This window comes from Myotis yumanensis, unplaced genomic scaffold, assembly GCF_028538775.1.
Source record: "Myotis yumanensis isolate MYYU_CA2020_CCGP unplaced genomic scaffold, mMyoYum1.0.hap1 SCAF_16, whole genome shotgun sequence".
Taxonomy (NCBI): Eukaryota; Metazoa; Chordata; class Mammalia; order Chiroptera; family Vespertilionidae; genus Myotis; species Myotis yumanensis.
In genome coordinates this window covers 6638563-6653797 of record NW_027223767.1, presented here as the reverse complement: position 1 = coordinate 6653797, position 15235 = coordinate 6638563, and the positions used below count along the sequence as shown (strand labels likewise).

Genomic DNA, 15235 nt, shown 5'->3' with positions numbered 1-15235 from the left:
TGGTGGCTGCTACACAGCCCTGTGCGTTTGTCAAAATTCACAGAATTGGATTCCAAAAATGATTATTTACTATATGGTAGTATAAGAGGTTAAAAGGTCGATTTTAAAAAAGAAAAATACATCTTTGTACCCCAGAACATATGGGTTTTTTCTGCAACCAAGCAAAGAAGTCATCTCCCAAAGCAGGAGGGGAAAGGGGCGCCCAGTGTCCCTCGGCATGCACCGCCCCCCCCCCCGCCCCCCCGCCCCCTCCCCGCTGCCCCCAGCATGGCAGTGGTGTGCCTCCCCTCTGAGGTTCATCCCTCCGTCATCTGCTTTGTGTAAATGTCTCCGCATCTCTTTGGCTGTGGCGAGGTGGGTTCCAGCCATTTCAGCCTTCTCCCCTTTTCCTGTGCAGTTGGCCACTTCCCTAAGTCCAGGTGCTGACTGGACGCAGGCATGTGGCCCAAGGAAAGAAAGAGAGAATTAGGGCAACGTTTGCTGCCAGAGAACATCCGCATCACAGGGCTTTTAACGTCTCGGTTCATGTGAATTTCCTTCTCACTGAGGCCTGAGGCTTGTTTAAAATATTCTGCTTCCCAAGGTCACACACAGGCCCCGGGGACCTGGGAGGTTCCGTGTAAACTGCTTCTGGGAAGCCCCGTGACAGCCAGTCCCGGTGAGAATTCCCCTCCCATCCAGGCCTGCTGCCTGGCGGCCTCTCCAGCCTGGAACCCCGGGGAGACCCGCTCTGGGACTGAGGCTGGAGATTCCCACCCTGACTCTGGCTGCCCTCTCCTTACTCACCCGCCTGGAGAGGAGAGAAGGGGAGAAGGGCGCCATGGGCATATTTGACATCGATTCATGTTTGTTTCATGGGATCTTTTTGAAATGAATTGGGTTTCATTGTAAGCCACAGACCCTGGCAAAGCGGACGTCAGAGAGTCCGGGGCTGGCCCTGCTCTTCGCTGGGGAGCGCTCCTGTTGGTGTTGGTGTCTAACTTTAATGATGAAAGAATTAGATGGATCTGTGAGCCTCTCATTATCACAGAAGTACAGATGGCCAAATCCTTCAGGTTCCTTCAGTTGCTCCCCGGGTTTTGCTGGTAGCTCCATTTGTATTTGATCATTATCTGTGTGTGTGTGTGTGTGTGTGTGTGTGTGTGTGTGGCGCCTGCATTCAGCTTGTTCTGGCTATTTGTCCTCTGCAGTTTGTGGACCACCGACCAGGCATCCCCTCACTCCCTCTGGGACCTGGTCCGCTGTCAGCTGAGAGAGTATGACCTTCACTCTCTAGATTTAACTCTAGTCCTTTGACTCAATAAGTCTTGGATTAGCTGAACAACACTAAATTTCATTCACAATATTGTTTTCTCAATTCCTCCACCCTCCGAGATGGTGTCTCCTCTGAGTGGCCATGGGTATCAGCGGAATAAACGACCGAAGGACAGGGCAGATACCGCAGAATACTGACTTCACCCCCTGCCGCGCGTCATCCTCTCAGAGAATCTGTGTGGGGCCTCGCCACACGGGCCTGACTCAGGTGGTCTGGGGCCAGGCATCTAGTTCAAATGCCCTGAGATTCAGGGTGCAAGCAGGGGTGAGACTGGCTGCCACAGAGGGCCCGTCACTTTCCCGTGAAGGTCCTGGAACACACTGACCGCCTGCACACCCCTGTGTTGACAGGGGTTCTTAGCTCCTAGGCCAGGGGTGGGCAAACTTTTTGACTCGAGGGCCACAGAGGGTTCTTAAACTGCATCGGAGGGCTGGAACAAAAGCATGGATGGAGTGTTTGTGTGAACTAATATAAATTCAAAGTAAACATCATTACATAAAAGGGTATGGTCTTTTTTTTTTTTAGTTTTATTCATTTCAAACGGGCCGTAGTTTGCCCACGGCTGTCCTAGGCTCTGAGATCCAGTGTTCCTGGGCGTTCCCTGGGCTTGTCATCCCCAGGCCCAGGCGGGAGGACCAGCCTGTTCACCCGTAGGTCTTCCTGAAGCAGTAGGAGCCCCTCTGATCTCCGTCCTGGGTGTCACCTGCATCGCTGCCTAGCATCTTGTGGGGAGCACTAGAGACACTGTGCAGCCCCCTCAGCTTCAGCACCCAGTGGTCCTATGTGCCAGGTGCCAGAGAGGTGTCCCACCTGGTAATGAGGGAGGAGGCCAGGCAGGGGCGTGGGGGGAGGGGCTGTGCAATGACTGCTGAGAGTCCAGGCCCCACAGAACGCAGGAGTATGTGAACCTCAGAGGTCTGTTGTTCCAAAGCCTGGCTCATTTCTGAACAATTATGATTGCAGTCATCTGATTCTAGCACTGAAACACCTATTATTAAGATCCTAATCTATGAACAAGAGAAAAAATAGGTATTTAAAGGGAGGACAGGTGTGTGGTACTCTGTGCTCCTCATCATATTAAGAAGAAAAACAGGAGGTTGAGAGGAGAGGGTCAGGGTCGTGGCAAAAGGAAGGGGACGCCTCCCATGGGCTGATGCTAGGTCCCAGCTCCTGCTGCACAGGCCAGTGACCCCCCCTCTAAGCAAGTCACTCTCTCTTCTTTAGCCTCAGTTTCTTCAGGAACAAGTTGGGGACTGCAGTACCCACCTCAAAGGCTTGTTGTGCTCAGTTAAATCAGATAACGTGTGAAAAGTCCTCTGTGAGCTCCAAGCACTAGCTAATTACTAGGTATGGCTATCAGTTTGAGAAATTGGCTTTCATAACGAGCAGCTCAATTAACCTGCAACCTCCCGGCTGGCTTGCTCTGGAGGCTTTTCTGGGGCCTGACCGCTGCTGGGATGGGCGTGTGAGGGCCCACGTGATGGGCTCACCCTTGGCCACAGCCTCAGGCTTCTTCTCTGAGTCACTCTTGTGCTCAGAGCAGCTTTGGGTCTGAGGGCAGGGGAGTGAGGCCAGTGGAAGGAGGGGAAAGGGAAGCGGGTAAAAAGGAGTTTGCTCCAGGACCGAAAGATGGGTGGTGGGAGAAGAGTGGCTGCGGGGAGAAGGGGGCTTGTGGAGATTGTCCGCAGGTTCTGTGCCCCACACTGCTCAGTCTGCTCCGTGTTCCCCGGTGGGGCCGGGGGGAAGGTGAAGGGGGGCTGAGACACCAGCTCCGTGGGAGCCCAGCACCTGTGTAGAGGAAGAAAAATAATTCCCCTCCACCCTTCTGAGCTCTTGGCTGAGATCCTTTCTAAGAAAAGACAGATTAACAGGAGAAAAACAAACAGAAGCTTATTAACATCTATACTTCTTGCACACATGGGTGAGACTCTGCAACACTTATTAACATGTATACCTGCTGTACACATAGGAGAGTCCCAGGAACACTTATTAACATGTATACCTGCTGTACACATAGGAGAGTCCCAGGAACACTTATTAACATGTATACCTGCTGCACACATGGGAGAGACCCAGGAACACTTATTAACATGTATACCTGCTGCACACATGGGAGAGACCCAGGAACACTTATTAACATGTATACCTGCTGCACACATGGGAGAGACCCAGGAACACTTATTAACATGTATACCTCCTGCACACATGGGAGAGTCCCAGGAACACTTATTACCATGTATAACTGCTGTACACTGAGCAAATCCCCCCAAATGGCCTAAACCACCAAGTTAAATACCCTCTCCAGCTAAAGACAGAAGATGTTGGGGAGGGGCAGTCAGTTACAGAGGTGAGGGGGAAAAACAAGAAACAAGGCTAAGGTTGCTCTGCAGGTTGCAGTCCTGCCTTCTCCATTTAGGGGATTTCTACAGATTTACTCGTGTCTTCTTCCTGCTACAGAGAGGACACCCTCACTAATGGACATTTCCCTTGTAAATGTAAATGTCTCCTACGAAATGACACCTCCTACTTGGTTTTCAGAGCTTCTCCGTGTCTGCTGTGTCTTACACACAACCAGCCTCAACTGATCCTCGTGCCAAAGACACACATTTTGGGGTGGCATGTCTGTTCCCCTCACCTGCCTGGAAGCGTCCGGGAAGCCAGCAGGGGGTACGGGAGGCATTTGCAGAAATGATGGGAACCTAGTTGTGCATCTTGCCCATCAGCCACTCGTTGGCTGCCACCAAGCACGCTGAGGGGGCAGACAGTGGGGCCTCGGGTAGACCAGGCTGAGAAGCTGGTGGCACAGCCGTGGTTCCCTGGCTGTTAGTGTGATGATGAAGGAAAGCCCTGAGGGTCCCTGAGTTTTCGGATCTATGTGTACAAACACAGACCCTCCTGGGGAGAGGGGTCCCCTGGAGCTGGGACCCAGGATGGCTTGGGTGGCTGCAGGCAGTCAGGCACAGGTGGTCTGCCCACGGCTCAGAGAGGCTGGTTTATGGCTGAGGAGGCTTTGCCTCCGGACTGGCGGCCAGGGAGGCTCTCCCGTGTCCTTTGCACCAATTCTTTGGTGTGGTTTTTATTCCCAGCTGCCCAGGTAGCCATTATGTGCACGCCTGTCAGGCTTTTCCTTGACGCTGCGGGAACGCAGGCGGCGAAGGTTCTGTGGTTGTTCTGGAGCCCGGGCCGGCTGAGGGCAGAGCCCGCTGTCCCACATCTTTGCCTCTGCGGGAGCCGAGCCTCCCCATTGCCTGTCTGTGAGGATGGACCGCGTGAGGGACCCGTGCATGAACCTTGCCTCCTTACTTCCTTGCCCAGATCCTGCCAACAGGAGACCACTGAGTACATTTTCTAGCACCACCTAGCTACCAGGCCTGGTACCAAGGTTAGGCTCACAGTCGTCTTGAAAACACTAAGTGGTGGAAACTATCGTGCTTCTCATATTTCCGATGAGGAAGCTGAGGTATGGACAGGTGAATGGCCTATGACCTATGCAGAGCCACACGCCTGAATCAGGGGATGCTGAGGGTCCAACCAGTGGCCTGGCTTCAGAAGCTCACGCTGGGTCAGATGGACTCTCTGAGGACAGACCCAACCCCGGCCCCCAACTCCCGACCCCTGGCATGGCTCTGAACAACTTTGGGGGTTAGGTTTCCTTCAAGGAGGTGGTATGGTAGCACTTTAATTCTGAATATTGGCCTCTTGTAGACTGTCCAGTTGCAGAGGCTTAATGTGGCGAAAAACTTGGACTTTATCTGAATCGCCCTGCTTTAGAGTGAAATGCTAAGTAAGTTGAGAGTCAGATTCTCTTTAATCCTCCATCACATTAGCTGCTGACATGGCTGCATTAATCTAAGTGATTAATGGGCAAAGTGGGTCAATCAGCTTAAGCTAAAGCCAGGGCTGCTCGGCAGGCAGAGCTCCAGGGCTAGCACCTCCTCTGCTGGGGGTGGGTGGGGAGGAGGGAGCACTCGCCAGGGAGTCCCCTAGCTGGCAGTGAGAGTGAGTTTATACCATGATTTCCATAAATGTGTGTAATATCGGAGTTGGGTCTCAGTAGATTAGGAGTGGCTTGAAGCTGGAAGTTTAGAATGTCCTGCTGAGAGGTAAATATTTGCTTAAAAATGATGTGGAAATTGTCTTTTTTTTTCTTTTTTTAAAAATTCCTGGGCTCAGATAAGAATCAATCAATGGGGGGAAAAGAGGACATATGTAATATTTTCAACAATAAAGATTTTTTTTATTGTTGCTTAAAAAAGAAATCTCTATCTCATAGCTAATGGGAAATTGTACATTTGTGACCAAAACTGAGTATCCACTTAGTTAACACATCTCCTTTGGATGAGCCTATTCACCCACATGCTCAACTTTGCTCCTATCATGTGCAAGAAACTGTGTGTTGAACACTATAATGATGATTATATATCAAGTATATACTATATGTCAGGCATGTTCAGAACATGTTATGATCATTAATTGTTTTAATTTTAATTAAACTCACCTGAGGTAGGCATTAAGGCATTAGCATCTTCATTTTTACAGATGAGGAAAAGAAGCCCAGAACGCTTGAGTAAGTTGTTCAAGGTAACACAGCTTATAAGTGACAGGGCTGGGATTTGAACCCAGGCATCTGATTGCCAAGCCCGCATTCCTGAACTGTTAAGCCAAACTGCTTTGGTTTTAAATTTCATAACCATTGAATAAAGTAGGTGGGATTATTCTCATTTCACATATTAGGAAGCTGAGGCTCAGAGAGCAAATAAGATACAGCCTTCCATCATTAAGTCTTTTTTTTTTTTTTTTTTTTAGTGCTAATTGCTACCATGAAGCTGGATTTTGGTCCAGTTGTTATGGCCTGCATCTATTGCAGGTTGTAACAATTTGTCTACACACTTTTGCTTAAATTAGTGCTGCATTTAGATATCACACAAGTCCCTGTTTAAAAAATGGAATCTATAGTGTTTTGGGAATTTCTTGGCAAGTTTGCACAGTTTATGCTTCCGCTGATTGCACCCAGTGTTTTGGCTGCTGTGCCTAGCTGCCTTCAGGGATACATTTCGGGGGAAACGGGTTTTGTCTGGTTCCTGTGATGAAGCCGGTGCAGCCTGGCGGGCAAGGGGGACATGTCCCGGCAGCTCATTGGCCCAGGCTTGGTGAGCCCCTGGAGGCGGGCCAGTGAGGGCTGTGGGCAGAGGAATCTTGGGGCCCCAGGTGCTACTATTTAGGAAAGGCACAGACCCAGAGGCACTTGGTTCTGACATCAGAGTTTGGGACTGAGTAGAAGCAGGGTACCCTGGGAAATGAGGGAGAGGTGCCGGCAGGAGGGGACCTTAGAGAGATAGGTATCTGCTCACCTAGAAGGTGTCTTTCTGTTTTAGTACATAGTGTCTGGCCTCCAAACTTCAGGTGGGACAGTAATGTATCTTTCAGCTCAAAAATTCCGCTTGCAATTTTTTTGTATTTCTACAGCTGTTCCCAGTGAGGAGGAGACGGGGTTAGAAGACATTGAGCGGTGAGGCCACAGAGGTTCACCTTCTGACCTGCCTTTGGTCTGTGCTCTTTCCTCAGGGACCTGATGCCCAGAACCCTGGACGGGCAGATCACCATGGAGAAGACGCCCAGCTACTTCGTCACCCGGGAGGCCCCCGCGCGCATCTCGGCCATGTCCAAGGACACCAAGCTCATCGTGGTGGTGCGCGACCCGGTGACCAGGGCCATCTCGGACTACACGCAGACGCTCTCCAAGCGGCCGGACATCCCCACCTTCGAGAGCTTGACGTTCAAAAACAGGAGCACGGGCCTCATCGACACGTCGTGGAGCGCCATCCAGATCGGCATCTACGCCAAGCACCTGGAGCACTGGCTGCGCCACTTCCCGCTCGGCCAGATGCTCTTCGTGAGCGGCGAGCGGCTCATCAGCGACCCGGCCGGCGAGCTGGGCCGCGTGCAGGACTTCCTGGGCCTCAAGAGGATCATCACCGACAAGCACTTCTACTTCAACAAGACCAAGGGCTTCCCCTGCCTGAAGAAGGCCGAGGGCAGCAGCAAGCCCCACTGCCTGGGCAAGACCAAGGGCCGGACCCACCCCGACATCGACCCCGAGGTGGTGCGGAGGCTGCGCGAATTCTACCGGCCCTTCAACCGCAAGTTCTACCAGATGACCGGGCACGACTTCGGCTGGGATTGAAGGCACCCGGCCCGCGTCGCTTACCACTTGGCTTATATATTGAGAGAGATTATATGTATGTAAAATGTACAGAAATATATTTTATAATAATTTATTTTTAATTCATAAGCAATTAATTCACTAAGCTGCCTAGCCACACTCTTTAGAGTTACCTTCATAATCTGTTAACATTCCAAAGTGTTTAACTCTAATATTTTGTTCTTTTTCTCACAATTGATGGTGCTTCCATTTTCCCCTCCCTGCCCATTATATTTAAAAAGAAGAAAAGCACAACTTGAGTTTTTTGTTGTTACGGGTACGCAGCCTTCGATCGCTGTCTGAATTCACTTGTCGCCTCCTGAGTGGGTCTCACATCCCAGCTTCCTGCCTGGGTACCACGCAGGAGCTGCCTCCGCAGAGCGGCACTCGGAAAGCGGGGCCCCATGAAGCGGCTTCCTCTCCACGTGATGCCCTTTCCAAGGATGCAGATGCCAGGCCCTGGTGCTAGAGTTCTCCCTGCTCAGCGCATGGGGGTTACTGCCTCGGCACGGACACCCACATCCTTAGAGCCTGAGTGCCAGGGCCCGTGTACTTCAGATTTTGAGTGTGAAGGATGGCCTTGCCTCTTCTTGTGCCCTAGTCCCTGTGTCATTAACCAGCTTGAAGTGTATGCAAATGTTAGCCCCTCTTTCCCAGGTCGCGTGTGTGAGATGATCGGGTGCTGCTTTAGAAATAAAGACGGTCTCTTCTAACTTGCATGAGCGCACTGTGCTCCATCCTCCGGGCAGACAGTTCTGCTTTGACACACCAAAGAATCCCCTAGGCGAGCAGAGCCATAGGCACAAACCCAGGGTGCCCAGTGTCGAGACCCAAAGGGCTCAGGTGCGTCCCACGCCATCAGCATCCACCAAGGTGCTGCCAGGTGCAGAGCCAGCCGTGCGGGGCACATCCCAGTGGGCTGACAGCCCAGTAGGAGAAGAGAAGGCCCGCAGCAGGACAGGTGGCCGGCAGGGAAGGGGAAGCCTTGCCTCCTGCTTGATGTCTGGGACTCCTCTCCTGGAACTCCTAGCTCATCTCAGATTGACAATACGGTCTGTGCAGCCAACAGCGAAGAGTGAGACGCAGGAGTGGCCCCTGCAAGGACAGGCTGGGAGAGCGCCCCGTGCTGTCTGATGCGTGCGCAGCTGTCCCTGTCTTAGCCGGGCCCTGGCAGGGGTTGCCGGAATCATTGCTGCTGACGCAGAATGCTCTCCCCCACACCTCTCTGTTGAGAGATGCTCTCCCCACACCTCTCTGTTGAGAGAGCAGTCGGGGATCTTTTACAATGACTAGTTAATGGCAATTGGGTAACCACATAGCAATATCACATAATGACATATTAACTTTATCCTCAGTTTTCTAAACCAGAATGCTCCTGCCATAAAAGAATTGTTATTTGAGTTATACATTCTTCAAGGCATATGTGGAAAGATATACATATTGTCATGATAGCTGGGTTGTGATATTTACAAAGGACACTTTTTATGTTGTAAGGCATAACTTGCCCCATAGAGCAAGACAACTTATATGAAGAGAAAAACAACTCATCTTTAGAAACTGTCAGAGATGTCACTGGTCTTCAGGTGATGTCTTGTTAATGACCTAGCCCTGATCTAGCGAGGTTATGCTTAACAGCAGAAGTGTTCCCACTAGGTTCTGTGTGGGAGGAAGGGAATCAGGGCTCAGCATTCCTGAGCTGTTCTAGTCATTGCCCGGCTTTGTTACTGCCCCTACCAAGTAGGGCAGCACCTGTGCTTAGGGCACTGCCATCATTGCAACATGGTTCCCCCTCTTTACTGCTTGGGCACAAAGATATCTGCATAGGGTGCCAATTGGTTGTGCATCTTTCCAGTAGAAGGCTCATTTGAGCCCTGGCCAGGTAACTCAGTTAGAGCATTGTCCTGGTACACCAAGGTTGCAGGTTCAATCCCCGGTCAGGGAACATACAAGAATCAACAATTGAATGAATGAATGAATAAGTGGAACAACAAATCAATGTGTTTTTTTCTCTCCTCTCTCTATTCTTCTCTCTAAAAATCAATAATAATAATAATAATAGAAGATGGCTCACCCAGCCAGCATGGCTCAGTGGTTCAGTGTCAACCTATGAGCCAGGAGGTCATGGTTCCATTCCTGGTTAAGGCACATGCCCAGGTTGCAGGCTAAATCCCCAGAATGGGTCATGCAGGAGGCAGCCGATCAATGATTCTCTCTCTCATCATTGGTGTTTCTATCTCTCCCTCTCTGAAATCAACTATATATATATATATATATATATATATATATATATATATATATGGCTCATTTGAAATAAAACTGAGAACACCTTTTCAGTTACAGCATAAGGTAAAAGTCAGTCTTCACATCTTCCACTTAATTGTGTCCTGTCCTCTTTTTGGACACTCCCATGATCTGCCCTCACAACATAGAATTCTTCCTCCTTCTAGCCCCTGCCTTCTCTCCAAGCTGGACAATTTTTGATGAAGTTGTTTGTTTCCTGCCTTAAAATTGAAACAGGAAGTTTTCAGATAGAAGGAGGGTCATTTAGTCATACACACTGAAGTGGGTCAAGATTCTATTCTGGGTCAAATCCTGGAATCCCAACAGATGTCGATAATTAGCACTGAAGGACCAGAGCAAGTTTTTCTGTGTAAAACAAATAAATCAGACTTCCTGCGCATCTGCTCATAGGGTCTGCAAGCTTGCAGTTCTGACTGATCCGGACAGGGCCTCTGCCCCACAGTTACACCCATCCTGTGAGAGCTGTCGCAGGGCCTGCGCCCCCAGGTCTTCCTCCTGGAGAAGTTAGGCAACACGCTGAATGAAGCCTTGGGTTCCTTCCTGTTCTAGCAACTGCAAGGCCACCAGCTTAACCTCAGCTGCCAGAAAACAAGACAAACACCCGCTCATGTTTGGCAGTTTGTCCTGGCGTGTGTCTTGTGTTCCTTCCAGTTTACAGGAAGAACTCGATAGTCATTGAGTCCCTTTATTCCTCTCAGTTTTGTTCTTTCTCATTAAAAACAAAAACATTAACAAAAACGTTGGAGGATTTTGTTGTTCCTATCTTCGTGTTTGTGCAATGGTCTATTGACTTGGTAGGTGGCACCTGGAAAGGTATCGAGGTTTAGTGACGGAATTGGATGATGGAGGGGGAGAAGCTGCCTTCTCCGGGATTCTCTCAGAAGTACTTTTGAGTGACAGATAAAGGTGAGACGGTTGGAGAAACAGTCTCAGATCCTGCCAGGGTGTTTTCATAAGAAAGGAAAACCAAGGTTCTACTTTAACGTGTATCTGAAATGCTGATGCAGAAGTCACTGTCTTTTCTTTTTCTCTTCAGTGTATCAAAAAGGATGGTCAATACAACTTAAAGGTGTGGTTAGATTTTTCTTCACTTTTGTAACATTAATTTATGACTGCGTTTCATTCAGCCTCGTAATCTGAAATACTGTGCAAAATTCGAGCAGCGTCTCCTGTAACCTGGATGTTAGAGTAGCCAACATGTGCAAAAATTAAATCACGTATTTTGTCCTATGTCTAACACAATTTAATTTTACACAGAGAAAGACGTTTCTAGGAAAATGAAATTCTGGTAATTGATACTATTTCTTTGTATGAACAAATAAAATATATTTTACCAACTTGTGGGTACTTTTATGTTTTGCTTTGTGTTGCAGAACAACAAAGAAGTGATATTTTATTCAGTAACTAATCACATGTGCTCATGCGCGCGCGCGCGCGCGCGCACACACACACACACACACACACACACCACAAAGGCATCCATGGGCAGGTTAACCTTTCACATCTTCCACCTAATTCTGTCCTGTCCTCTTTCTGGCCACTCCCATGATCTGCCCAGCTCACAAGCTAGAAAAGTTCAGAGGAGGGTGTGCAGCAAAGCGCTTGGAAAGCATACATGAGCCCTTCCTTCTTCAGGCCCCTGCCTTCTCTCCAAGCTGGACCATTTTTGATGAAGTTGTTCCCTCCCTTAAACTGAAACAGGAAATTTTCAGATAGGAGGGTCATTTAGGGTCAAGATTCTATTCTGGATCAAATTATAAAGGGTCCAATCCAAAATCCAAGCAATCCACAAACATCAGGGCACATTTTTGTAAATGACGGAAGGATACAGGATGGGTGAGGCCTCCTGCCCTGGGAGGAGCATAGCTCCCCCAGAGGGTGTGCTATGCATGCATGAGTCAAGGATACCCTGGCCACTGTGTGGGACAGCCTTTCAGTGCTGGGTTCTGGCCGGGGTGGGTGCATGGAGGCTGCCGTGTGCGGGCATATATGTGTCAGGCGTGATGGAAGCAGAGCACTGGTGGCTGGGGCACTGGACAGGGTGGTGTTCCCATTTCGGGTGTCTGTTATTTAGAGACTGTCCCCTGGAGCTAGAGGACAAAAAGCCTGCAGAGCTGGGCATTTCTGGCTCAGCTGCCCCAGTGCCCCTCTGCTGTTTTCCTTTGGTTTAGCGCACATTCTTCATGATTACCACTCACTAGTTTAAACACTCACTCTTTCCACTTCTGGTTGAGTTTTAAAGTAGCTGACACCAAGTTAACAAGATAGTGCTCAACCCCAAGAGTTCTGACTCAAAAACCACTTTATTGAGGTACGATTGGCATACAAAAATGTATATATTTCATGTACACAACTTGATGAGTTATGAAACTTTCACCATAATCAATACCATAAGCATAGTCATCACCTCCAAAAGTTTCATCTTGCCCTCTTATTTGTTTTTGTGATAAGAATATTTAACATAAGATCCACCCTCATAGCAAGTTTTTAATATTCAATACAGTCTGGTTAACTGCAGGCACCATGGTGCAGAGTAGGTCTCCGGGACTTAATTACATAACTGAAACTTCATTTAAAAAGGAAACATTATAATCTTAGGTGACACGCTATGATCTCTGGCCATAAAGAGGAGGTGAGCGTAAAAAACACAATGAAATCAAAGCAATGAATTTATTTCTAGCCACACCAGCCTGAGGCTCCACGTGTGCCTCCAAGGTCACTCCTGGGGGCCAGCACTTACAAGAGCTGCATCCTGCCAGGAAGGTGAAAGAACTGGGGAGGGGCCACTTGCCCAGGGCCGCTGGTGTCGAGTCCACCAATGCCCCAAACAGAAGCATCATCTCCAGTAGCGCCGAGGGCTTCCGCACATTTCGGGAGACTGGTCGCACTGAGAAACACCTGGGCGAGACCAGGCTGGAAATGAGCCTGGCGTTTTGGGAACAGCCTGCAGAAGTGGAGGTCAGGTGGGAAGCAGGTCTCCGTGAACGCTTGGTTTTCGAAAGCCAGAACGACAGAGGGACTGTTCCTTCGAGCCTCGGCACAGGCCAGCAGGTGAAATATGTGTGGGCCTTGAGTGCTGACTCAACGTTGCTACCCATCCATTTGATGCTTTTCCTACAAAATGGTAATAAAACAAATGTAACATCCACTTATCAACCCAATGGCACAGGTTACAACAGCAATTCTCAAGCTTGGCCAACCTCTCAAATGGCTCAGAGAGGTCTTAAGAATGCTGAGCCCGAACACACCTCAGATAAGTGACAGTAGATCGAGGGGAGAGGCCCCAACATTGGTATCTGTAAGAAGCTCCCACGGTGGACCTGGAGGCCATATGCTAAGTGAGATAACTCAGACAGAGAAAGACAAATACTGCGTGATCTCTTATATGTGGAAGCTAAATAAGACAAACTCTGAGAAACAACAGAATGGTGGTTGCCAGGGGCTGGGGGATATTGGGAGGGGAAACGAGGAGATATTGGTCAAAGGCACAAACTTTCAGCCCTAAGCTGAGCAAGTTGGGGGATCTAATGAACAGCATGGTGACTATAGCTAAGAATTCTGTATCATGTATTTGAATGTTTCTAAGAGAATAGATTTTAACTGTTCTCACCACAAAAAATAGAAATTCTGTGACAGTGATACCGTTATAATAACCTGGTTATTACTAACAGGACAGGAGGAAAGGGAAGACCAGAGAATGTAGACATGTCATGTACACAGCTTTGCCAGGAAGCTGCAGTTAACACTCTCCAAGTCTGTTCCCCGCAGGTTGCTGGGGGAAGGGACTGGACAATAGACCCATGCCCAGTAAGATCTGGGTGATGTGGGAAGATGCTTACTTGTCAGTCACACTGGGAACAAGCCAGTGGCCAGAATATGCATGGCCACTGCAAGAGCACAAAACCTGAATATTTAAACTCCTGGACAAAGGATCTCTCTCTCTCTCTCTCTCTCTCTTTCTCTCTCTCTCTCTCTCTCTCTCCTGCACTCCTGGGCTCATGGCCATGTGGACTCCACACATGGACTAATGGACTGTGATTAGCCTCATGCTGTACCAGACTCAGTTCCACCGTGGAACGGACGCTCTGGACACTGGCCCTCCTTCTGGCTCTACTGAACCCCATTTTTCAGGACTAGATTAAGAAACATGGGACTTGGTAACCGAGAAATGTAACTCCACAAAAATAAAGCCTTATACCACATCTAATCCTCCTGGGGAGGCCTCTGGAAGTGCCCATTCCAGCAGCGCCCCAAGAACCCCACTTCTGCTACCAACAGAGAAATTCAATTCTCCGCTAACAACAGGTTGGGGGTGGTAGCTAGTGCAATGGGGGCCATCATTTTACAGTTCATACCAATACATATATCCAATCAACACGTTGTACACTTTAAACGTATACAATATTACGTGTCAATTATATCCCAATAATGCTGTAAACAATTTGAAAATAAAAGAAAATAAAAGAAAGAGCTCCACAGGTGATTCCCATGCGCAGCCACGACTGAGAGCGTGTTCTCACAGTGTGGGTTATGGCCACACCAGCCTCCCCTGGGCACTTAGTAGACATGCAGATTCTCGGGCCCCACCTCTGACAGACTGAATCAGGAACTCAGGGTTTAACAAGCATTCCAGCTGATTGTGAGTCATGTGAAAGTAAGGTGTTGATGGGCTTTGTAACATTTTAAAGCTACAGAGCTTGAATTTCTAATCCAGTACATTTTCCTCTGCACTACACTATTCACCAATAAAGTCAGGTACCAAGCAATCACCCCTCATCACTCTGAATCTCCCTTAAGTGAAACCCTGGCACAGTCAACCTTAGCATTTCAAACAGTGGCCACGTGCCCTGCATCCCTCACCCCTGCCCACTGGGCCCTCTTTTATCACTCAGCCCCCAAGCCCTCATCTATAGTGTGTACCTAGAATGATAGACTTGTGTATCATAAGCGATTTTTTATAACGAGCTAAAATCCTTTGAATCTCTAATTTTATCTCATCTTCTAGATTCAGTCTTCAACAATATATATTTTCAGCATTTTGCATATGATTGATAATTATTTGTTTCTCATCCTTCACAACTGAATACATACTGACTCCCTAAAGTCTGCCGATGGGCCATTCAAGGTTAAAGATTCCATCTGGCCATCATTTTCTCAATAATAATAAGCTTATTTAAACCCATAGTTCCTATCATTAGCATCTAGTTTTATTTTTCTATTCTCATTTTTATTATTACTAGGCATGAAAGATTGTTATGTTATTGCACAAAGTCTGCTGTTGTAACATATCTGTGGGTACAAAGCCTGCATCTCCCACTTGAGAGCTTGAGATGTTTTTGTTCCCATCCAGCAGTCTATTTTCATGGGAACTAAGTGACTTAAGGACACTAGTGCCTAGTTCTTGAGAAAGGTGAATG

The 15235-nt window shown here is 48.6% G+C and overlaps 1 protein-coding gene across 1 annotated transcript in view; it reads left to right on the top strand.

Moving 5' to 3' along the window:
• Window positions 1-11155, top strand: part of HS3ST3B1 (heparan sulfate-glucosamine 3-sulfotransferase 3B1) — a 41818-nt gene extending 30663 nt beyond the window's left edge. Inside the window, exon 2 of the mRNA XM_070393478.1 lies at window positions 6881-11155. Coding sequence (XP_070249579.1) covers window positions 6881-7499 — 619 coding nt within the window. The 3' untranslated portion in view covers window positions 7500-11155. The remainder of the gene's footprint in view (window positions 1-6880) is intronic.
• Window positions 11156-15235: the final 4080 nt, after the last annotated feature.